At 47.8% G+C, this 15575-nt stretch overlaps 1 protein-coding gene across 1 annotated transcript in view; it reads right to left on the bottom strand.

The window, feature by feature from the left end:
• Nucleotides 1-3718: 3718 nt before the first annotated feature.
• Nucleotides 3719-15575, bottom strand: part of Dock1 (dedicator of cytokinesis 1) — a 453773-nt gene continuing 441916 nt past the window's right edge. The window contains exons 50-53 of the mRNA XM_036177592.1: nucleotides 15135-15333; nucleotides 10714-10867; nucleotides 9334-9486; nucleotides 3719-4936 (exon numbers count right to left, since the gene is read on the bottom strand). Coding sequence (XP_036033485.1) covers nucleotides 4827-4936; nucleotides 9334-9486; nucleotides 10714-10867; nucleotides 15135-15333 — 616 coding nt within the window. The 3' untranslated portion in view covers nucleotides 3719-4826. The remainder of the gene's footprint in view (nucleotides 4937-9333; nucleotides 9487-10713; nucleotides 10868-15134; nucleotides 15334-15575) is intronic.

Here is a 15575-nt window from a genome sequence, read left to right as displayed (position 1 = left end):
GCAGATGCAATGTGACCAGCTGCCTCATGCTCTGACTGCCATGCCTTCTATACTGTGGTGGACTGAACTTTCAGACTGTGAGCCAAAACTCACCCTTCATCCCTAAGTCAGGTGTCTGGTCACCAAAATGAGAAAATAGCTAACACAGAGCATTTGAAGAAAAATTTATCATGGGAAATGGTGAGGAAGAAAAGAATGTACTGAAAAGGCACTCTAAAGGTGACTATGAAGATGTCGGGAACCCTGTCCTAGAGGAGAGGACCTATCACTGTGTCCAGGCGCTAACCTTCCATGCAGCCTCATTCCCTGTGGTTTGAGGTTGGAATGTTGCAGATATTGCCCCTACATTAAAAGCTTGGTCTCTGGCCTTTGGTACCATGGAGATGTGGTAACTGAGTTGGGGCCGAGTGGGATGCACTCCAATCACTGGAGAATTTTCAAAGGAGATATTGGGCACTCTGGGCTCTCCCCTTTCTCTTCCCCTTTTGCACCCAGCTCTGAGGTGAACAGGCTTCCTTCCTCCACTCCTGCCACAAGGCACCATGTTGCCACAGGCCCAAAGTGTCACAGCTAATCTATGATGGGCTGGCACCTCAACTGTGAGGCCAAAGAGACCTTCCCTGTATTTCATTTCACCTCAGGCATTTCTTACAGAAGGCTGACACGGGCTGGAAACTGTGAGACTGCACAGAGTTGGAGATACTCCTCCATTTGTGAACATACAAGTATATTAAGAAAGTTCTGGGCCATGCTGGCCCTTTCTTCCTCAGCAACTGTGCTACTTTCCATGTGTTTCCCAGCATGGGTGTGTGGTCCTAGGAGATGCTTTGGTTTCAATGAGCATGTCCCTCATAGGCTCAGGTATCTGAACACTTGGCCTCCAGTTGGCACTGTTTGGGAAGGCTTGGGAGGAAGTATGTCACTAGAGGCGGGCTTGGAGGGTCTAAAGCCTCGTGTTGCTTTCTAGTCACTCTCTCTGCATCGTGCCTGAGGTGGACGATGGGAGTTCCCTGCATGTCTGCCACTTGACAGAGAACCTAAGGAGTTTTCTGCTGCTAGAAAACAACTAAATAAAAAGGGAAGGGCAAGACCAGGATAAGATCTCATCCACCCAGCTAAGGTTCCAACTCATGAAGAATCTCCTTATATAAATTGCCTTGATCATAATGTCTTGACACAGTAACAGAAAAGTAACTAATACAAAGGTCTGTATGTGGTGGGGGATTCCGGCTCAGGTGCGTCACAGGGGGGTCATCTTGGAAGATCAGGAACAGCCATGGCAGATACCACTCCCACAGTAAAATGTCGTTCCCATGCAGGACTGATGCTCACAAATTTGGGGGGGGGGGCTGCATGTAACGACACCAGCATCCTCCCAAATGACCCACAGCCAATGGCTGCTCTCTTGACATCCTTCCATACTGGTGTCCCAAAGCTATTTGTTTCAGGACTGTGGGTAGGGTCTTGTTTCTAATATACAGGCTAGAGGATGTACATTTATCTTGGTGGAAAAAAAAAGAGGTTCACAGAGAAAAGATTCCACCTTGACAACTGTCTACAGAGTCCTGAATATTTACACACACACACACACACACACATACACACACACACACACACACACACACACACACACACACGTGTACTGCTCATGAGCTTGTGGGGAGGCCAGAAGACATCAAGTGTCCTGCTCTATCATTTTCTTCCTCATTTGCTTGAGCTGAAAGTGAACCTAGAGCTGGATGGCAGCCAACAGTCCCCAATGACCCTCTGGTCTCTGCCTTCCATACTGCTGGGGTTACAGGAACATATAGTCATACATGTATTTTTTTTTTTTTTTGTGGGTGTTGGAGATTCATGTAGGTGCAGTGTGTTCTTACCATCTGAGGTATCTCTCCAGTCACCCAAACAATTATATTATACTTAGAAGTTGTAAGTTGTAACTGGACAGCTATTACACATGGGAAACCTGCCCCAGGGCATTGAGGCTTCTGCAGAGGCCTCCTCCAGGCTGGTGAGGGCAGACAGACAAGCACTTTATTATGGACTCAACATGTTTTCAAAGGAGGGAGATGAGAACCTTCACACTTCATGGAGGCCCCACTGCCATCTAACATCTAGGGTAGTAGGTCCTGGAGAAGGCTCTCAAGCATCCAAGCCTCTCAAGCCCAATCACACACCTCATGACAAAGTCCTCTCTCAAATGATCAGCAACAGATGCAGGAGAGAGAGAGGCACTGGTCACACCCAGCCAGAGAGGAGGCCCGCCATTGGTGAGCAGGTGGGAGCCCACAGGTCCAGTGGGGGTGAAGTGTGGGAGTGTGCAGCTCTAGTGTAGACAGTGAGGACATGGACACACTCATGGATGGACATTTTGATGTGAACTGTAAAGATCTGTTCATGGATAGGCATTTTCTACCTGGGTTCCAAACCAGAGGCAATGAAATGAGGATGATTCACAATTATAAGCAGACATGTTTAGAAGGTACTTTGACAACATGGCCATTTAGCAATAACAATAGTAGGTTCTATGCTTGGGCCAATGACCTCCCCAGCCATGAGCTCTAGATCAAGAACTATTTATGCTTATACCCGTAGACCTGGGCTGCTCTCAACCTTGGTCCGAGAAGCTTCTTTTTGCAGTGGGCAGCAGCCAATTCAGAGACACATAACTGATCAAAGGGCCACAAATAAACGATGCAGTGCTCAGCCCTAAGTGGGATGCCTATGTTGGCTTCCCACCCTCCAAAGGAAGGCTCAGGGAGTATCGCAGAAAAGGAGGCAGAAAGAATGTCAGAGCAGGAGGAAGTGGGGGTGGTGCTGTGAAAGGCTGTCTTCCGGACCTGACACAGCTAATGAGGCCATGAGCACAGAGCAGCTGTGGTTACCTGCCCAAGCTCAAGCCAGTTAAAATCCTGGCATGGATAAATAGGTGATCTCCATGCCCCTCCTCTTCATGAGAAGCTATGGGGAGGGGGGAATAATTTTTTTGAGGCTGTGGCCACTGCTGGAGTTCCCATGCTCCTATGAATGGCCTCACACTCATGCACATACCAGCAGACTTAGTGTGCTATTAAAACAGAAAAAAAAAAAAAAGACATTAAGTTGAGCTAGGGTATGTTGGGAGGATATGTATGGAGAGGTTGGAGGTGGGAATGAGGGGTAGCTATGGTTATATTTCATTATATGTATGTATGAGATGCTTAAAAAGGAAGAAAAACTTTCAAAGTTAAACAACGATTATGTTTAAGAGCTGAGGCGTTGGCTCAGTTGGGAAAGTGATGGCCTGAGCTTGAGCCCTAGGATCTGAACACAAAAAGCTAGGGGCCAGTGATATATGCTTAGAGTCCCAGTTCTGGGGAATCCAAGACAGGGAGATCCCTGAGGCTTGGTGGCCAGCCAGTCCATTTAGTCCTTATGAGGTTACTGCTTAGCTTCTCATGGGAGTTGACCTCACTCTAGGCTTGAGGTTCATAAGAGATCTGCCTCAAATAACAAGGTAAAGAACAACTGAGTAAGACACATGGGGTTTCCTTCTGACCCTTACATTCATGCACAGACATGTGCACTCATGTACGAACACACACACACACACACACACACACACACACACAATTATGTTTGAGAAAGATGGGTGGGTACACATGCAAGTGTGTTTTTCCATTAAGAAAGTAGTTTCTATATTTTATGTTAAGTGATAAAAGAGGCCAGACACTAGGAGTCCTTTTTAAATAACATTTATTTTTCATTTGTCAGTGATTAACTTTGAACTCGTCTAGAACAAACAGTATCATGATCATAGTGAATAAAAAAATATAGATGATCAAATAAAATATTAGGTTACACAAAGTTAGTTTTTTTGTTTTTTGTTTAAATCATTGTCCACCAACATTTTTGGGACATTGGGAATCTGGAAGACAATTTAATGTGTGGGATTTAAAAAACAAATATTTCCAGCAGTTAAACATGAAGAAGACACATTGGAGCTCATTTTCAGAAGCCCACTGGAGTAAACAAGGGTCACAGATACTCCCAGGAGCTCTGAGAACCACCGTATATACAAACTTCTGTACACATTGAGAACACAAAGAAGCCACCTAATTCAAACCACCTCTGGTGGTTTACGGGGATGTATTTAAAAAAATGAAAATTTACCTTCCTATGCTTGTATTTGTTTTCCATTTGATTCAGTCTTCTTAATGGTGTCTCTACTCCATATATTAGTATCTCTTTAGTAACTGAGAGATATCCCTACTTTAAATTATGCCAAGGGAAATCAAGATGTTCTCTGAAGGGGTACACTTAGTTGCTTGATGTCAGCTAAAGTAACATCCAACCACACAAGTCACATCACAGATATAGCAAGGATGGGGATGAGCAGTCATCCCTTGGGGGCGAGCTAGAGTCTGGGCTGCGGAGGCAGCATGAGGATCCTTATAAGTTTACTGCATAGCTTCTCACGGGTGGGGACTGGTGGGAGGGAGGAGGGTTGGCCTCCTTCTCCCTCTACTTGGCTAACTCACATCAGCCAAGCTCTCTGCAAATGAATGTAAGTCATTTGGCACGAAGGAAAGGATGTCAGGGCAAGACTGAGGCCATCTGAAAGGCCGACACGCTCAGAGGCCCCAACTTAAAAAAAAAAATCCAGAGTATGTATGACTTGGCCCCATTCCCACTGTGCTCTGAGATAACTTAGGGCCTCTGGTCCTATGGCTAGGAAGGGCTCCTTTTGAGGAAAAGCCATCACACAAAGGTGAGGCATCCCAGGTCCTGGAGGAGGTAATCGTCAGGCACAGTAGATGTAAAAGGGAGGAAGGAGGATGGCTTCCTCATCCCAGGGCGTTCACTGCACGATCCCGGAGTCCACTGAGGTCTGCTTGCGGGTCGTCTTTGGAGGGGGAGGAGGTGGCGTTTTGCTGGGCAGTGGAGGTGGCTGTTGCTAGGAAACAGGAATATGAAGAAGCAGTCATGTTACTGGTGTCCTCAGAGAAGCACCTGTTTTTGTTTGTTTGTTTGTTTTTCTGGGGTCTTCCTTGACATAGCAGTGGGAAGTCAGTCTGAATACTTACCATAGGAACTGACTCCCCATTGTGACCTGGCTCCACTCTGCCTGGCTTGGAGCCAGCATGTCGGCACCCTGGCTGCCCTACAGCCATGGAGTTTTCTGACATCTAAGTCTGTATGCATGGTGTGTGAACATTTGTGCTTTTAAATTCAGGTGTCATTGACCTAGCAACAGATCTGTGTCCAGAGAAAAGGCTCTCCAGGGTGTGATGAGAGACCCTCCTTTGCCTTCTGAACTGACAGCCAGGTTAGCAAGCTTTCCCTGGAAAGTAACGTTCTATGATTTGTGGGTCATGCTTGCTCTCACTCAGATTGGAAAGCAGCCAAAACCTGGACCAGCAGAAGCTGTGGTTGAAGGTAACTTATTAACAAAAACAAGGGTTGGTTGGATTGGTCCATAAACAAAGTGCCTTGGGTTACTGGTACAGTTTCATTGTAAATGCCCCCTCCTTTGTAGGCTCTCGACCCAAGCCAGTGGCACCATTGTGTGTGTTTGTGTATTGGGGATTATGTCAATCTTGAGAGTCAGAGCCTTGCTGGAGGAAGGAGGTTGCTAGTGGCAGGGAAGGCTCTGGAGTTTATCTCCAGCTTCTCCATCCTGTCCTCCATCTGCTCCTTGTTCAGCTGGGATACGAGGAAGCATCTTCCATAAGCTCCAGTCACTTCAGGGCTGGCTGTCACAATGCCCTCCCCTCTATAATCGACCATGAGCCCTAAAACTGTGAGCCAAACAACCCTTCCCTTCCTCTGCTTCTTAGCACACATCATGGAGATTAGAAAAGTATCAAATGGAATATATCATCTAAAGAAGAAAATGGACACCCAGCTAGCTGCAAAGCTGGCAGAAAGACCACACACCACCTGCTGGCTGTGAGTGACTCAGGTAGCCACTGAGATGCCTGAGAGATGTGCCTTTATCACCCAGGGGCACAGTAAGTGAGCAGATGAAGAAACTGGCAGATGGGGGTGGGATGGGGTGGGGTGGAGGGTGGGGGTGGGTGGGGAGGTGAGCCCACTGCAGGCAGAAGTCTGAAGAAATGTTCAAGAGCCACCATATAATCTAAGGGCAAGTGTCATAGTCTCTCAGCAGAGTTTGGAGCGTGGCAAATGTGAGAGAAGTTCTCAAGGGCAGAATCATGACCCAGGAGTCTCTTACTCACTGCCCAAGCCTGATCCTGATTCACAGACAGGTAAACACACAATCACTCCAGTGCTGAATACAGGGGGAAGGAGATCACCTATAGCCCCTTTACAGAGGGGAGTGGGTGCCTTGGGAGCTAGGTCAGTCATGCAGTGCTTGCCAAGCAAGAATAGGGACCTGAGTGCAGATCCCTGGAATCCATGTAAAAAAAAAAAACAGGCGTTATAGCATAGGCTTATAACCCCTGCCTGAGAGGAAGGGGAATTCGCGGGCTTTGCTGGACATCCAGTCTAGCCCAATCAGCAAGATTCAGGTTTAATGGGACAGCTATCTCAAAAAATAATGGAGAGCAATTAAGTATGGCTTCCACATACAGACGTGCACATGTCCATATGCACCTATACACACACACACACACACACACACACACACACACAAACACACATATAAACACACACACCACACCATACACACACATTCACACACCACACACCCCCCAAAGTAAAGAGTACATTTGTAAGTCTTTTTAAGGTTGGTGTGAACTGTGAAAAAATACACTGATTTGATGGCCTGAGAACATTCAGTGTGTGTTTATAGGTGAAAGTTACGGTGGTATCCAACAGAGAGTAACTGCTGTCAGGGCCAACACGGTCTGAGGAAAATACAGTGTTAGAGGCCAGAAGTGCCTTTAATACCAAGCAGGAGAATGCTGGGTTTATCACCATTAAGCAAAATTATAGCTCACATGACTGGTCATACAAACCGTTCTGAAATGAATGACAGCTTAAAATGGCAACAGCTAGAGACAGAGTCACCGACAAGCCTGAGGCCGATCGATGGGAGTGACGGGAGGCTATCGATCACCTCCCAGAGCAGATGAACGATCATTATCCAAAAACGGCTCTCAAGGCTTGTGCAGAGGGAGGCACCTGAGAAGACGCTTTAACTAATTATGACACACTAACCACCAGCCTGTCACCCAAACTTGAGCTCAGGCTGCAAATTAAACCAGAAACAAATCGCAAAGGGAGTTGGGTAATTAATCTAATTGAATTTGCACCCACTTTGTAAATGGAACCACAGCCAGGGCATGCCGGTCCTTCACTTAATCACAAGTGGCACCGACAACTTAGGATGATGGGCCTGTCACCCCTCTGTGGATGTGTGACAGCAATGGACTTGTTCACACTCCCAAGTTCAGAGTTTTCTGATTTTAGGAAGACCTGGGGAGGGGGTATTTTTGCTTTTCTAATAAAACAAGGATATAATCAACTAAATAGGATATAACACCCTAAGGAAGTGGAGGTTCCTCTCCCTGAGACTCCTTGGGTCTCCTTTGGTGCTGGAGAGACCAAGTTTATATTTTAGTAGCTGCCTGAGCCCTCTAGTCTTACAGAATATCCCCTTCTCCAGGGTCAGCTCCCCATCTGGTATCTCTAGGGAGACGTATTCCTACGGAAATGACACCTCGGCTTGCATGTCAGAGACACTCTCTCGCATGTCAGAGAAAAAGTCCGACGGTGTGTTTAGTTTCCTTACAGGAACAAAATCAAATGCACAGTTAACAAACACTTTTATCCCTCATGACTTTCTTTTTGAATGTGCACATGCCTGTCAGCATGCATTTAAACACACGCTATTACAAATATATGTGTGCAAACACGCCTGTGGCAGCCAGAGGTCAACATCAGGCATCTTCCTAAGTCGATCTCCACCTTATTTACTTGAGATGAGACCTTCCACTGAACCTGGAGCTCATCCATTTGGCTAGCATGGCTGGCCAGTGAGCTTTAGGGCCCTTTCTGTCTCCCCAGCACTAGGAACGACAGGTGCCTGCCAGCATGCCTGCTACTTTTACATGGGTTCTGGTGGATTGAACTCAGGTCCTCTTACTTACATGATGAGCATTTTATCTTCCGAGCGATTATCTCCCCCCCCCCACACACACACTTACTGCTTCCACAAGGAAAGAAAAGCAGTTTGCAGAACACCCAGCAAAAGGTCTTCCCCGAGAAAGAGAAAGAAAAAGAAAAGGCACGGAAACTTTATTTTTACTGTGACTGAAGAATATATATATATATATATCTGTGCCTTGTAGTAACCACCAGTCAGTTTCACATAGGACCAGTTGTATAAACAAGGACTGGGGTGTTTTACTCTTCAGCCCGAGTTGATTTAACTTTATAAGGCCATGAATAATGTGGCCTGGGAGTGGGGACTTTGGAGTGGACATTTCTGTCATGACTCGGTAAATCATAAGTGTGTCCCTCCCTGATCTTATTTGTCCTCTAAACAAAGTGAGCTCTAAACAAGTGGATGGGCCAGGGCCACAGGACCTGAGTAATGCATGACAGCCGCTGTGAAGACCCACTGCAGTGTTGCTGGCGTTTAGGACTTTTCTCTACTGTTTGCCTTAGCAGGCAGGCCTGAGGTGGTTCACCAGGGAGCACATTAGACATGATTAATGACTTTAAAAGCAGTGTCTGCTGGGGACCAGCCTGGGGACCAGTGCTGGAGAGGGGTTCAGGTTGGCTGCTCATGAATACTGCTAGAAGAAGCCAGGCCCAAAACTTGAATTTGGGGGGTACTTGAGAGCTGATGAAACAGTGAGGTGGGGTATGCAGTCTTTGCACCAAAGTGGACCCCTTCTGTGAACTGTCCCGGCAGCACGTGCCTGTGGTCACCAGGGACCTGTCCATGTGAAGGCAACATTGCCCAGAGGAACTACAGGGCTAAGATGGCGGGAAACAAAGGAGGCCTCCCCTATGGGACAACACATTATTTTAGTGTAATCAGACAGACCTCTTGGCATCAAGGCTGCTGGCAGTAGTAACAGCTCAAAGATTGGCATTTCCATCAGAATGACTTTGGAGAGGGCAGCAATGGGGACGGCTGTGGCACTCACTGTGTGGGAGGCGGGGCTGCCCACAGCTAGAAGAATCACAAATGGTGCACATCCTAGCCCTTACTCCTCAACTCTTCTCTCAAAATCAAATCCAGGTCCATCCTGGGTTTTTTTGTTGTTTTGTTTTTTGTTTTGTTTTGTTTTTCTCATGGGTCCAAGGTAAACCCACTGAGACTTGGAAGGTTGGGGGCAGTAACTAAAGACCCATGGTTCAGATCTCACTTACCCGCTGGGGGGGGAGGAGGAGGCGGAGATGTGGGTGAGCCCATCAAATCCTGGTTTTCCATCAGATTCCCATAATCTGCCATGTTGCCTTTGAGGGGCAGAGGAGGTGGGACATCGGCCACATCCATCCCTGTCATGCCATTCAACTCCAGACCTGGAACATGGAAAAATCGTTACAATGGAGCCAAAAAGTCTCCTGGGCCTGAAGGCTCTTGGGCTTCTCTGCTTCCCCATCTTCCACAGAACCACTTGCCAAAAGAACAGAGAAGAAGGCAAAGAGGAGTAGAGAATACAAAGTGGAATTTCCTCCTGGTGGAATGTTCTAGAAAAGTAAATTTGAGAGTACCAGTACCTGAAGCCACCTATCAATTCACTGTGTAAATACTACTGTCCATGAGGATCCTTCTCTTTGGTGGCAGCCACATAGTTGGTGTGACAAGGGTTGTGGACAGAGTGCCACTTTGGAAGCCTGACAGGCTTTGTGGTCAGCCTGCTACAGTTGCTACCGGGAGAGCTCAATGGGTAAAGTCCAGTGATGGGGCACTCAGCCAGCTACTACCACACAGAGCTCACTCACCAGGGCAATTCCATGACTGTAGACAGAAAGGGGTCAGCAGTTGCTCTGCAGAGCCAAGGGAGGTGCAATGGGTTGTTAACACAGATGAAAGTGTCCATTTAGAAAAGGAGGGAGGATCACGAGGGTAATTTAATTTCATCAGCCTATGTTGAGACTCTTAGAAAAGATGTTTTATTTAAACCAAAGAGAAAATTGGACACATTTACTGATGGGTGTTTCTGGAGTTTTCCTAAGTGGTGATCTGATAACAGAAATGGCAGGGTAGTTGAAAAGTGAATGTGGAAGCCCTGGCATAGAGCTCGGAGAGCAGTGGTCCTCAGGAGTGGTACTTAGGTGCCTGCATCATTGCGGTAAAGTGTATGTGACATAACACTTGTCATTTATTCTTTCTTTACAGTACAACCCTTGGTGGTGACAGGCTGACAGTGCTCTGTGGTCATCTGTCATCCCGAGTAGAAATTTCTATGTATTAAGCAATAATTCTTTCACTGTACATCCCCCTAGACATAGAGCCCCAAGGCCCCAGAACACACTGGCACCCTGTGGCTCTCAAGACTCCTTTTTGAGGCAGGGGCTCTGGTCCTGGCTTGGGTTCTCCCTCTCTGTTTGCTAAGCTTTGGCATAAGGGTGGGAGGGTGGGTTCCTGCCTGAGTTGCTGAAGTCTATATTTCCCACCACAACCACAGAGACTCCCCCAGGTGGTAGGTACTCACCTAACTTTCAGTCTGCTGCTGGGGAAAGGGCCCTGAACAAAGCATCATGGTCAGGGGGACCTTAAGGAAAAACATCTTAAGTTCCACTTACTGGGCTGAATGCTAAAACTGAGCTTGGCTCTTGGTGTGACAGGAGGGGGTGTCTGCTGGGAGGATGGTGACGTTGGAGACACAGAGAAGCGCCGTTCACTTCCAATGACATTGATCACCTGGCTCTTGGGTCTTTGGGGCCGCAGGGGACTTATCTGTGTTGGGGGACAGAAAAAAGCGAAGTTAAGGTCTAGAGAGGCTGATTGTATCTTCTCCAAATTCCTGTACTGAAGCCCCAACCCCAGTATCTCGCAAACCCATCCAGATGTCGGGGTTTTGCAAAGGAAAGGACCCAGTTAAGATGATGTCAGCATGACCCACAGTAATCCAACAGGACCTTATGAACAAAGGAGGTTTGGACAGCATGCAAATGGGCAGAACATCATGGAAGAGAAAAGAAGAGGTGAGGTATGCTGCTACAAGTCAAAGGACACCAAAGGTGGCTAGCCAACCCAGAACCCAGGGGCAGTGTGGAACAAAATCTCCCAATGCCTTGGCAGCAGGCAACCCCATCCACACCTTGATCTCAAACTTGAAGCTTCTAGAGCTGGTAGTGAAGGGGAAAAATCAGTAGCCCTCCTGAGAGTCGGCCCCCAGCTCAAGGTGTCAGCTGACCTGCAAGTGAACCCAAAGCTGACCAGTAGGTGAACTCAGAGCTGACCAATGACTGAACTGTAACAATAAATCTGAATGCATCTATATCCTGGACCCAGTGAAACAGGATATAGGGAGTAAAAATTTTTGTCTCTATAGATAGCCTGCATCCTGTCAGCCATTAGTAATTTCACACTTATAGTTCAGCTAATAACTTCAAAGAACTACCTCACCCCTAGCTCCCTTGTCTAATCCTAAGACACTAAGATATGTAATCCACTGCTCGTAAACTGTATCCTATATAAACCCTTTGTAATAAGTGCTCAGGGCTTCCTCCTTCACTCGCTGTAAGGGAGTGTTGGACAAAGTCCCTGCCCAGGATTGGTTTGAATAAAGAAACCTTTTGTCTTTGCATAGGAAGTCAGCTCCTTGGTGGTCTTGTAGGGGGTGGAGGACTCAAGACGCAGGCATAACAGTGGAGAACAACTTTCTGTTGTCTGAGTTGCTCACAGACAGTATAGCACTTTGTTATGGCAACCTGTCCCCACTAACACAGAACTTCATATGAAACCTCCACCCAGCCTTTGGGAGTGGGCTGGCCTGGAACTTGCTATGTACCCAAGGATGACCTTGAACTCCTAATCCTGACTGTCTCCACCTCCTGGTTGCTGGAGTTACTACCATGTGGGCGTTTATGAGTTGTTGGGGATTGAACTCAGGGCCTCATGCATGCTAGGCAAGCACTCTACCCACTAAGCTATGGCCCAGGCCCTTTGTAGGCTACTTGAAGACAATGTGAAAGTGGAAGATTGTAGCTGAGAGCTACTTGTGTACCCCGTGACAGCCAGCACCCAGGGATGCCCCCAAAGGATCAGGAATGGAATGGAAAGCTCTGCATGGTGGGCCACACTTTCAGTCCCAGCACTCAGGAGGCAGAGGCAGGTGGATCTCTGTGAGTTTGAGCCAACAACCTGGTCTACAGAGTAAGTTCCAGGACAACCAGGGCTACACAGAGAAACCCAAAAACCAAAACCCAAACCCAAACCTCCAAAACAACAACAAAACAAAAACCTAAAAGAATGGACCAGGAGTCTAGAGGCCTCGGTAGTAAGGCAGACATCTCCTTTCCCCCTGGTTTAGTTTCTCTGAGCTGTGTTATTATCAGGCAGGTGTTCCTTTTCTCTCCTCTTCCTGCTGGCCTTGGGCTTTGGGTGTACTTGACTTTCCCCGACCCGAGCCCTTTAAACCCTGTTGGTAACATCAGTAAATTTAATTTATATATTTCTTACACATCAGGGAACACCAGCAATTACAAAACATTCTGAGGTAGGATTATTCAGAAACGCTATTAACCTGGCAGAAAAGCAGGAGAGGAAGCTGCCTCCCAGAGGGCTTGGCCTTGGAGGTTCAGCTTAATCCTGGGGCATGAGTTGGTTTTGAGGGGGAGGGAATGGCAAGAGCCTGAAGGTCTTTGTATCTACCTTACAAGTGACCCACAAAGCCAGCCGAGACTGGAGCTACTGAAACCAGAAGCAGGGGTGAGGCCCTGGGCAGGGAAGAGGCCCTCTGATGAATGAGGAGCACACAGCCTCAGCTTATATCCTCAGAACCATTCCGTACAGATGCTGTGAGTACTGCCCCATGTACTGCCCCTTCTCTGTGGAAATGGAGAGTCCCCACAGCCTTTCTGGGTGAGGTCAGGACTGACTGCCCACACGCTGGTCTGTCTTAGGAAGACGTGCATATGGGCTGGTGAGAGATCAGAGCTTCTCTCGCTCTCCCAGCTCCTAACACAAAGTTTCAGGAGGAATTCCTGGGGAAATGCAAATGGTAGCCTGGAGGCCCAGCTTAGAGAGGCTCAGCTAAAGGTCAGGGTATTGTTAATGATACAAATCAAGAAGGAAGCTGAGCCAAGCCTCAGAGGGAGGAGGGAAATGTTGCAGAAGCTAGGAAGACCAGTTCATGTGTGTAGGTGTGTTGAAGGGGAGCCATAGCAACAGCAGAGTTCTGGGAACAACAGGGGGCGCTAGAGTCAGCATGCACCATGCAGTTGCTTTCTAGCGTGACTCTTTCCCAAGTGGCCACACAAACACCTGTGCCTCCATGTGCATAGATGTGCTGTGCACCATGCCTGACCAGGGGGTAGGACTCTGCTGCGGCAGCCCTGGTCATTCTAAACATCAGGAGCCTACTGATAGCAAAGTCAAGGTTCTGTCCTCTGACCTTGTGTCGTTTCTGTGACCTGAGAGGCCCATGTGGTGTTGCACCTGGCCCTGACATTAGCAGGTGTTGTCCCAGGAACAGGCTCATCATCGAGAAGGACGGAAATTGTACTGTGATGTCTCAGCATCGGCTGTGTCCTTGGATTTGTCCTCACACAGTTCAACTGTGGTCCTTTCGGCAACTTGGCTCTACTTTCCCGAGACCCAGTTTGAATATCTTAAAACAGAGCTTAATCAAAAATGTCTGCAGGATGACACAGTGCCTGACCCTGAGTAAATGTTTCATAGAAAGAAGCTGAGACAACCAGTTAGGACGCCGTGGGACCAGGGAGGAGAGCTTGGCCTATGAGGGTGTCTGGAAGCACAGCTTTCTGGAAGAGTGGGCAGAAAATGCAGAGTGGTTCACCAGAACCTCTCAGGTTCTGCCTGAGGCCCAGTGCTCAAGCTTTTACTGCCAGCCTGACCAGTGCTTCCTGGGCCCGATGCCCTTGGCCACCAACGTCTGCACAGAGACAACAGTGCCCAGCTCCAGTGAGAGCACATGTCCACAAGCCAGTGAGCCAATGGTCTTCCTGAGCCATGCCACAGCTCTAGCACCTACATCTGTCTTCCACCTTGAGTCAAGCAGGCCACAGATGACTGTTGTTGGTGCAGGAATGTTCCCTCTGACATGTTTTCGTATGACTTGTTAAGAAGTGTGACTGGTTCAGAATTTTGGTGAAATGCCCTTCCTTAATCACAACCAAAATGGAGCTGCTCCCCAAGGAGACATGTTCTGGCCAGTCAAGCACCATCCATGTCCAAGGGAGGTAGCCCTGAGATTATGTCATTCTGGGCACTGATGATGTCTGGGTCTCTCTCTCTCTTTCTGTAACACTCTGTGCCTCATTTCTACACTTAGCCCCTAAACACTATGGTGTGCTTCTGGCAGACCTAGGTCCAAGACTCATTTTGGGATGAGAGCATGCTTACATTTACTTTACTGACTTTGTATATGCATGCATGTATGTTTCCATGTGTCTGCACATGCCATGGGATGTACATGGAAGTCACAGGGCAACTTATGGGAGTCAGTTTTCTTCTAGCACATGGATTCTGGGGATCAAACTGAGAGCATCTAGTACGGGGCCATCTCACCAGTCCCACACTGAGCAGATTATAACCCTCAGGCAGTGACTATGGCTTCAGAATGCCGGTCAGGAAGGGGTAGAGGGGCCATTCGCTACCCGTGGGCAATGATTTGTGAAAGCAGTATGCTTCTGTTCTCTGAGGTGCTAGGTCACTGGAGGGCACCAAGTCCAATAGAGCTATAAGGAGCCTAGACATGTGAGGGCCCTTCAGGGAACTGACCCATCCAGCCCCTCTGCAAGAGGATGAAAGCCAAGACAGCATGCGTCCTGGGAGAAAAGACAGCTCGGCTCTGCATCTCTGACTGTCAGGCTATATGAGGTTAGAGATGAGAAGACCTCAGGCTTTTAAGATGCTTTTTTTTTTTTTTTTTCCGAAAATTCAATAAAATCCAACTGACAGCCCCTTCGGTTAGACGCAGAGCCTCAGTGGGTCCCAGGCACCCCTGCAGAACTCCTTGGATCCCCAGTTAAATTACCGTTTCAGAAAGGATCACAGCCTCCGACTGTTGCAAAGGGCTGTCAGCAGGCTTGAATTCCTTATCAACTATCTCTTGGTGTTTGCTGTTCCTTTTCTCCTTCTTCTTGTCCTTCTTCTCCTTATCTGGATCGTCCCTGTCCAGCTTGTCCTGGGACCTGGAGTGCATCTTCTTTGGCAGCAGAGGCTCTAGAGCAAACCTAGAAGGAAGAGGCATCTGAGTCAATGTCTGAACAGGACAGCTACTGCTCTTTATCTGCCTGGCAGAGACATGCAAAGTCAGGCGCCATGCACCAGGCTGTCTGGTAACCACAGACTTGCACCTGGAACGAAATGATTGAGAGAGGGAGGCGGCAGGGGCCTTTAGATGCATGGTGGCCCATCAGAGATGATGTTACAAAAGTGCCGGGCTGGAAAATCAGTTGGTTAACTGCTTTCCTTA

The sequence above is a fragment of the Onychomys torridus genome, chromosome 1 (assembly GCF_903995425.1).
Source record: "Onychomys torridus chromosome 1, mOncTor1.1, whole genome shotgun sequence".
NCBI lineage: Eukaryota > Metazoa > Chordata > Mammalia > Rodentia > Cricetidae > Onychomys > Onychomys torridus.
The sequence above is the reverse complement of the archived record's forward strand: the minus strand, read 5'-3'. Positions and strand labels throughout refer to the sequence as shown.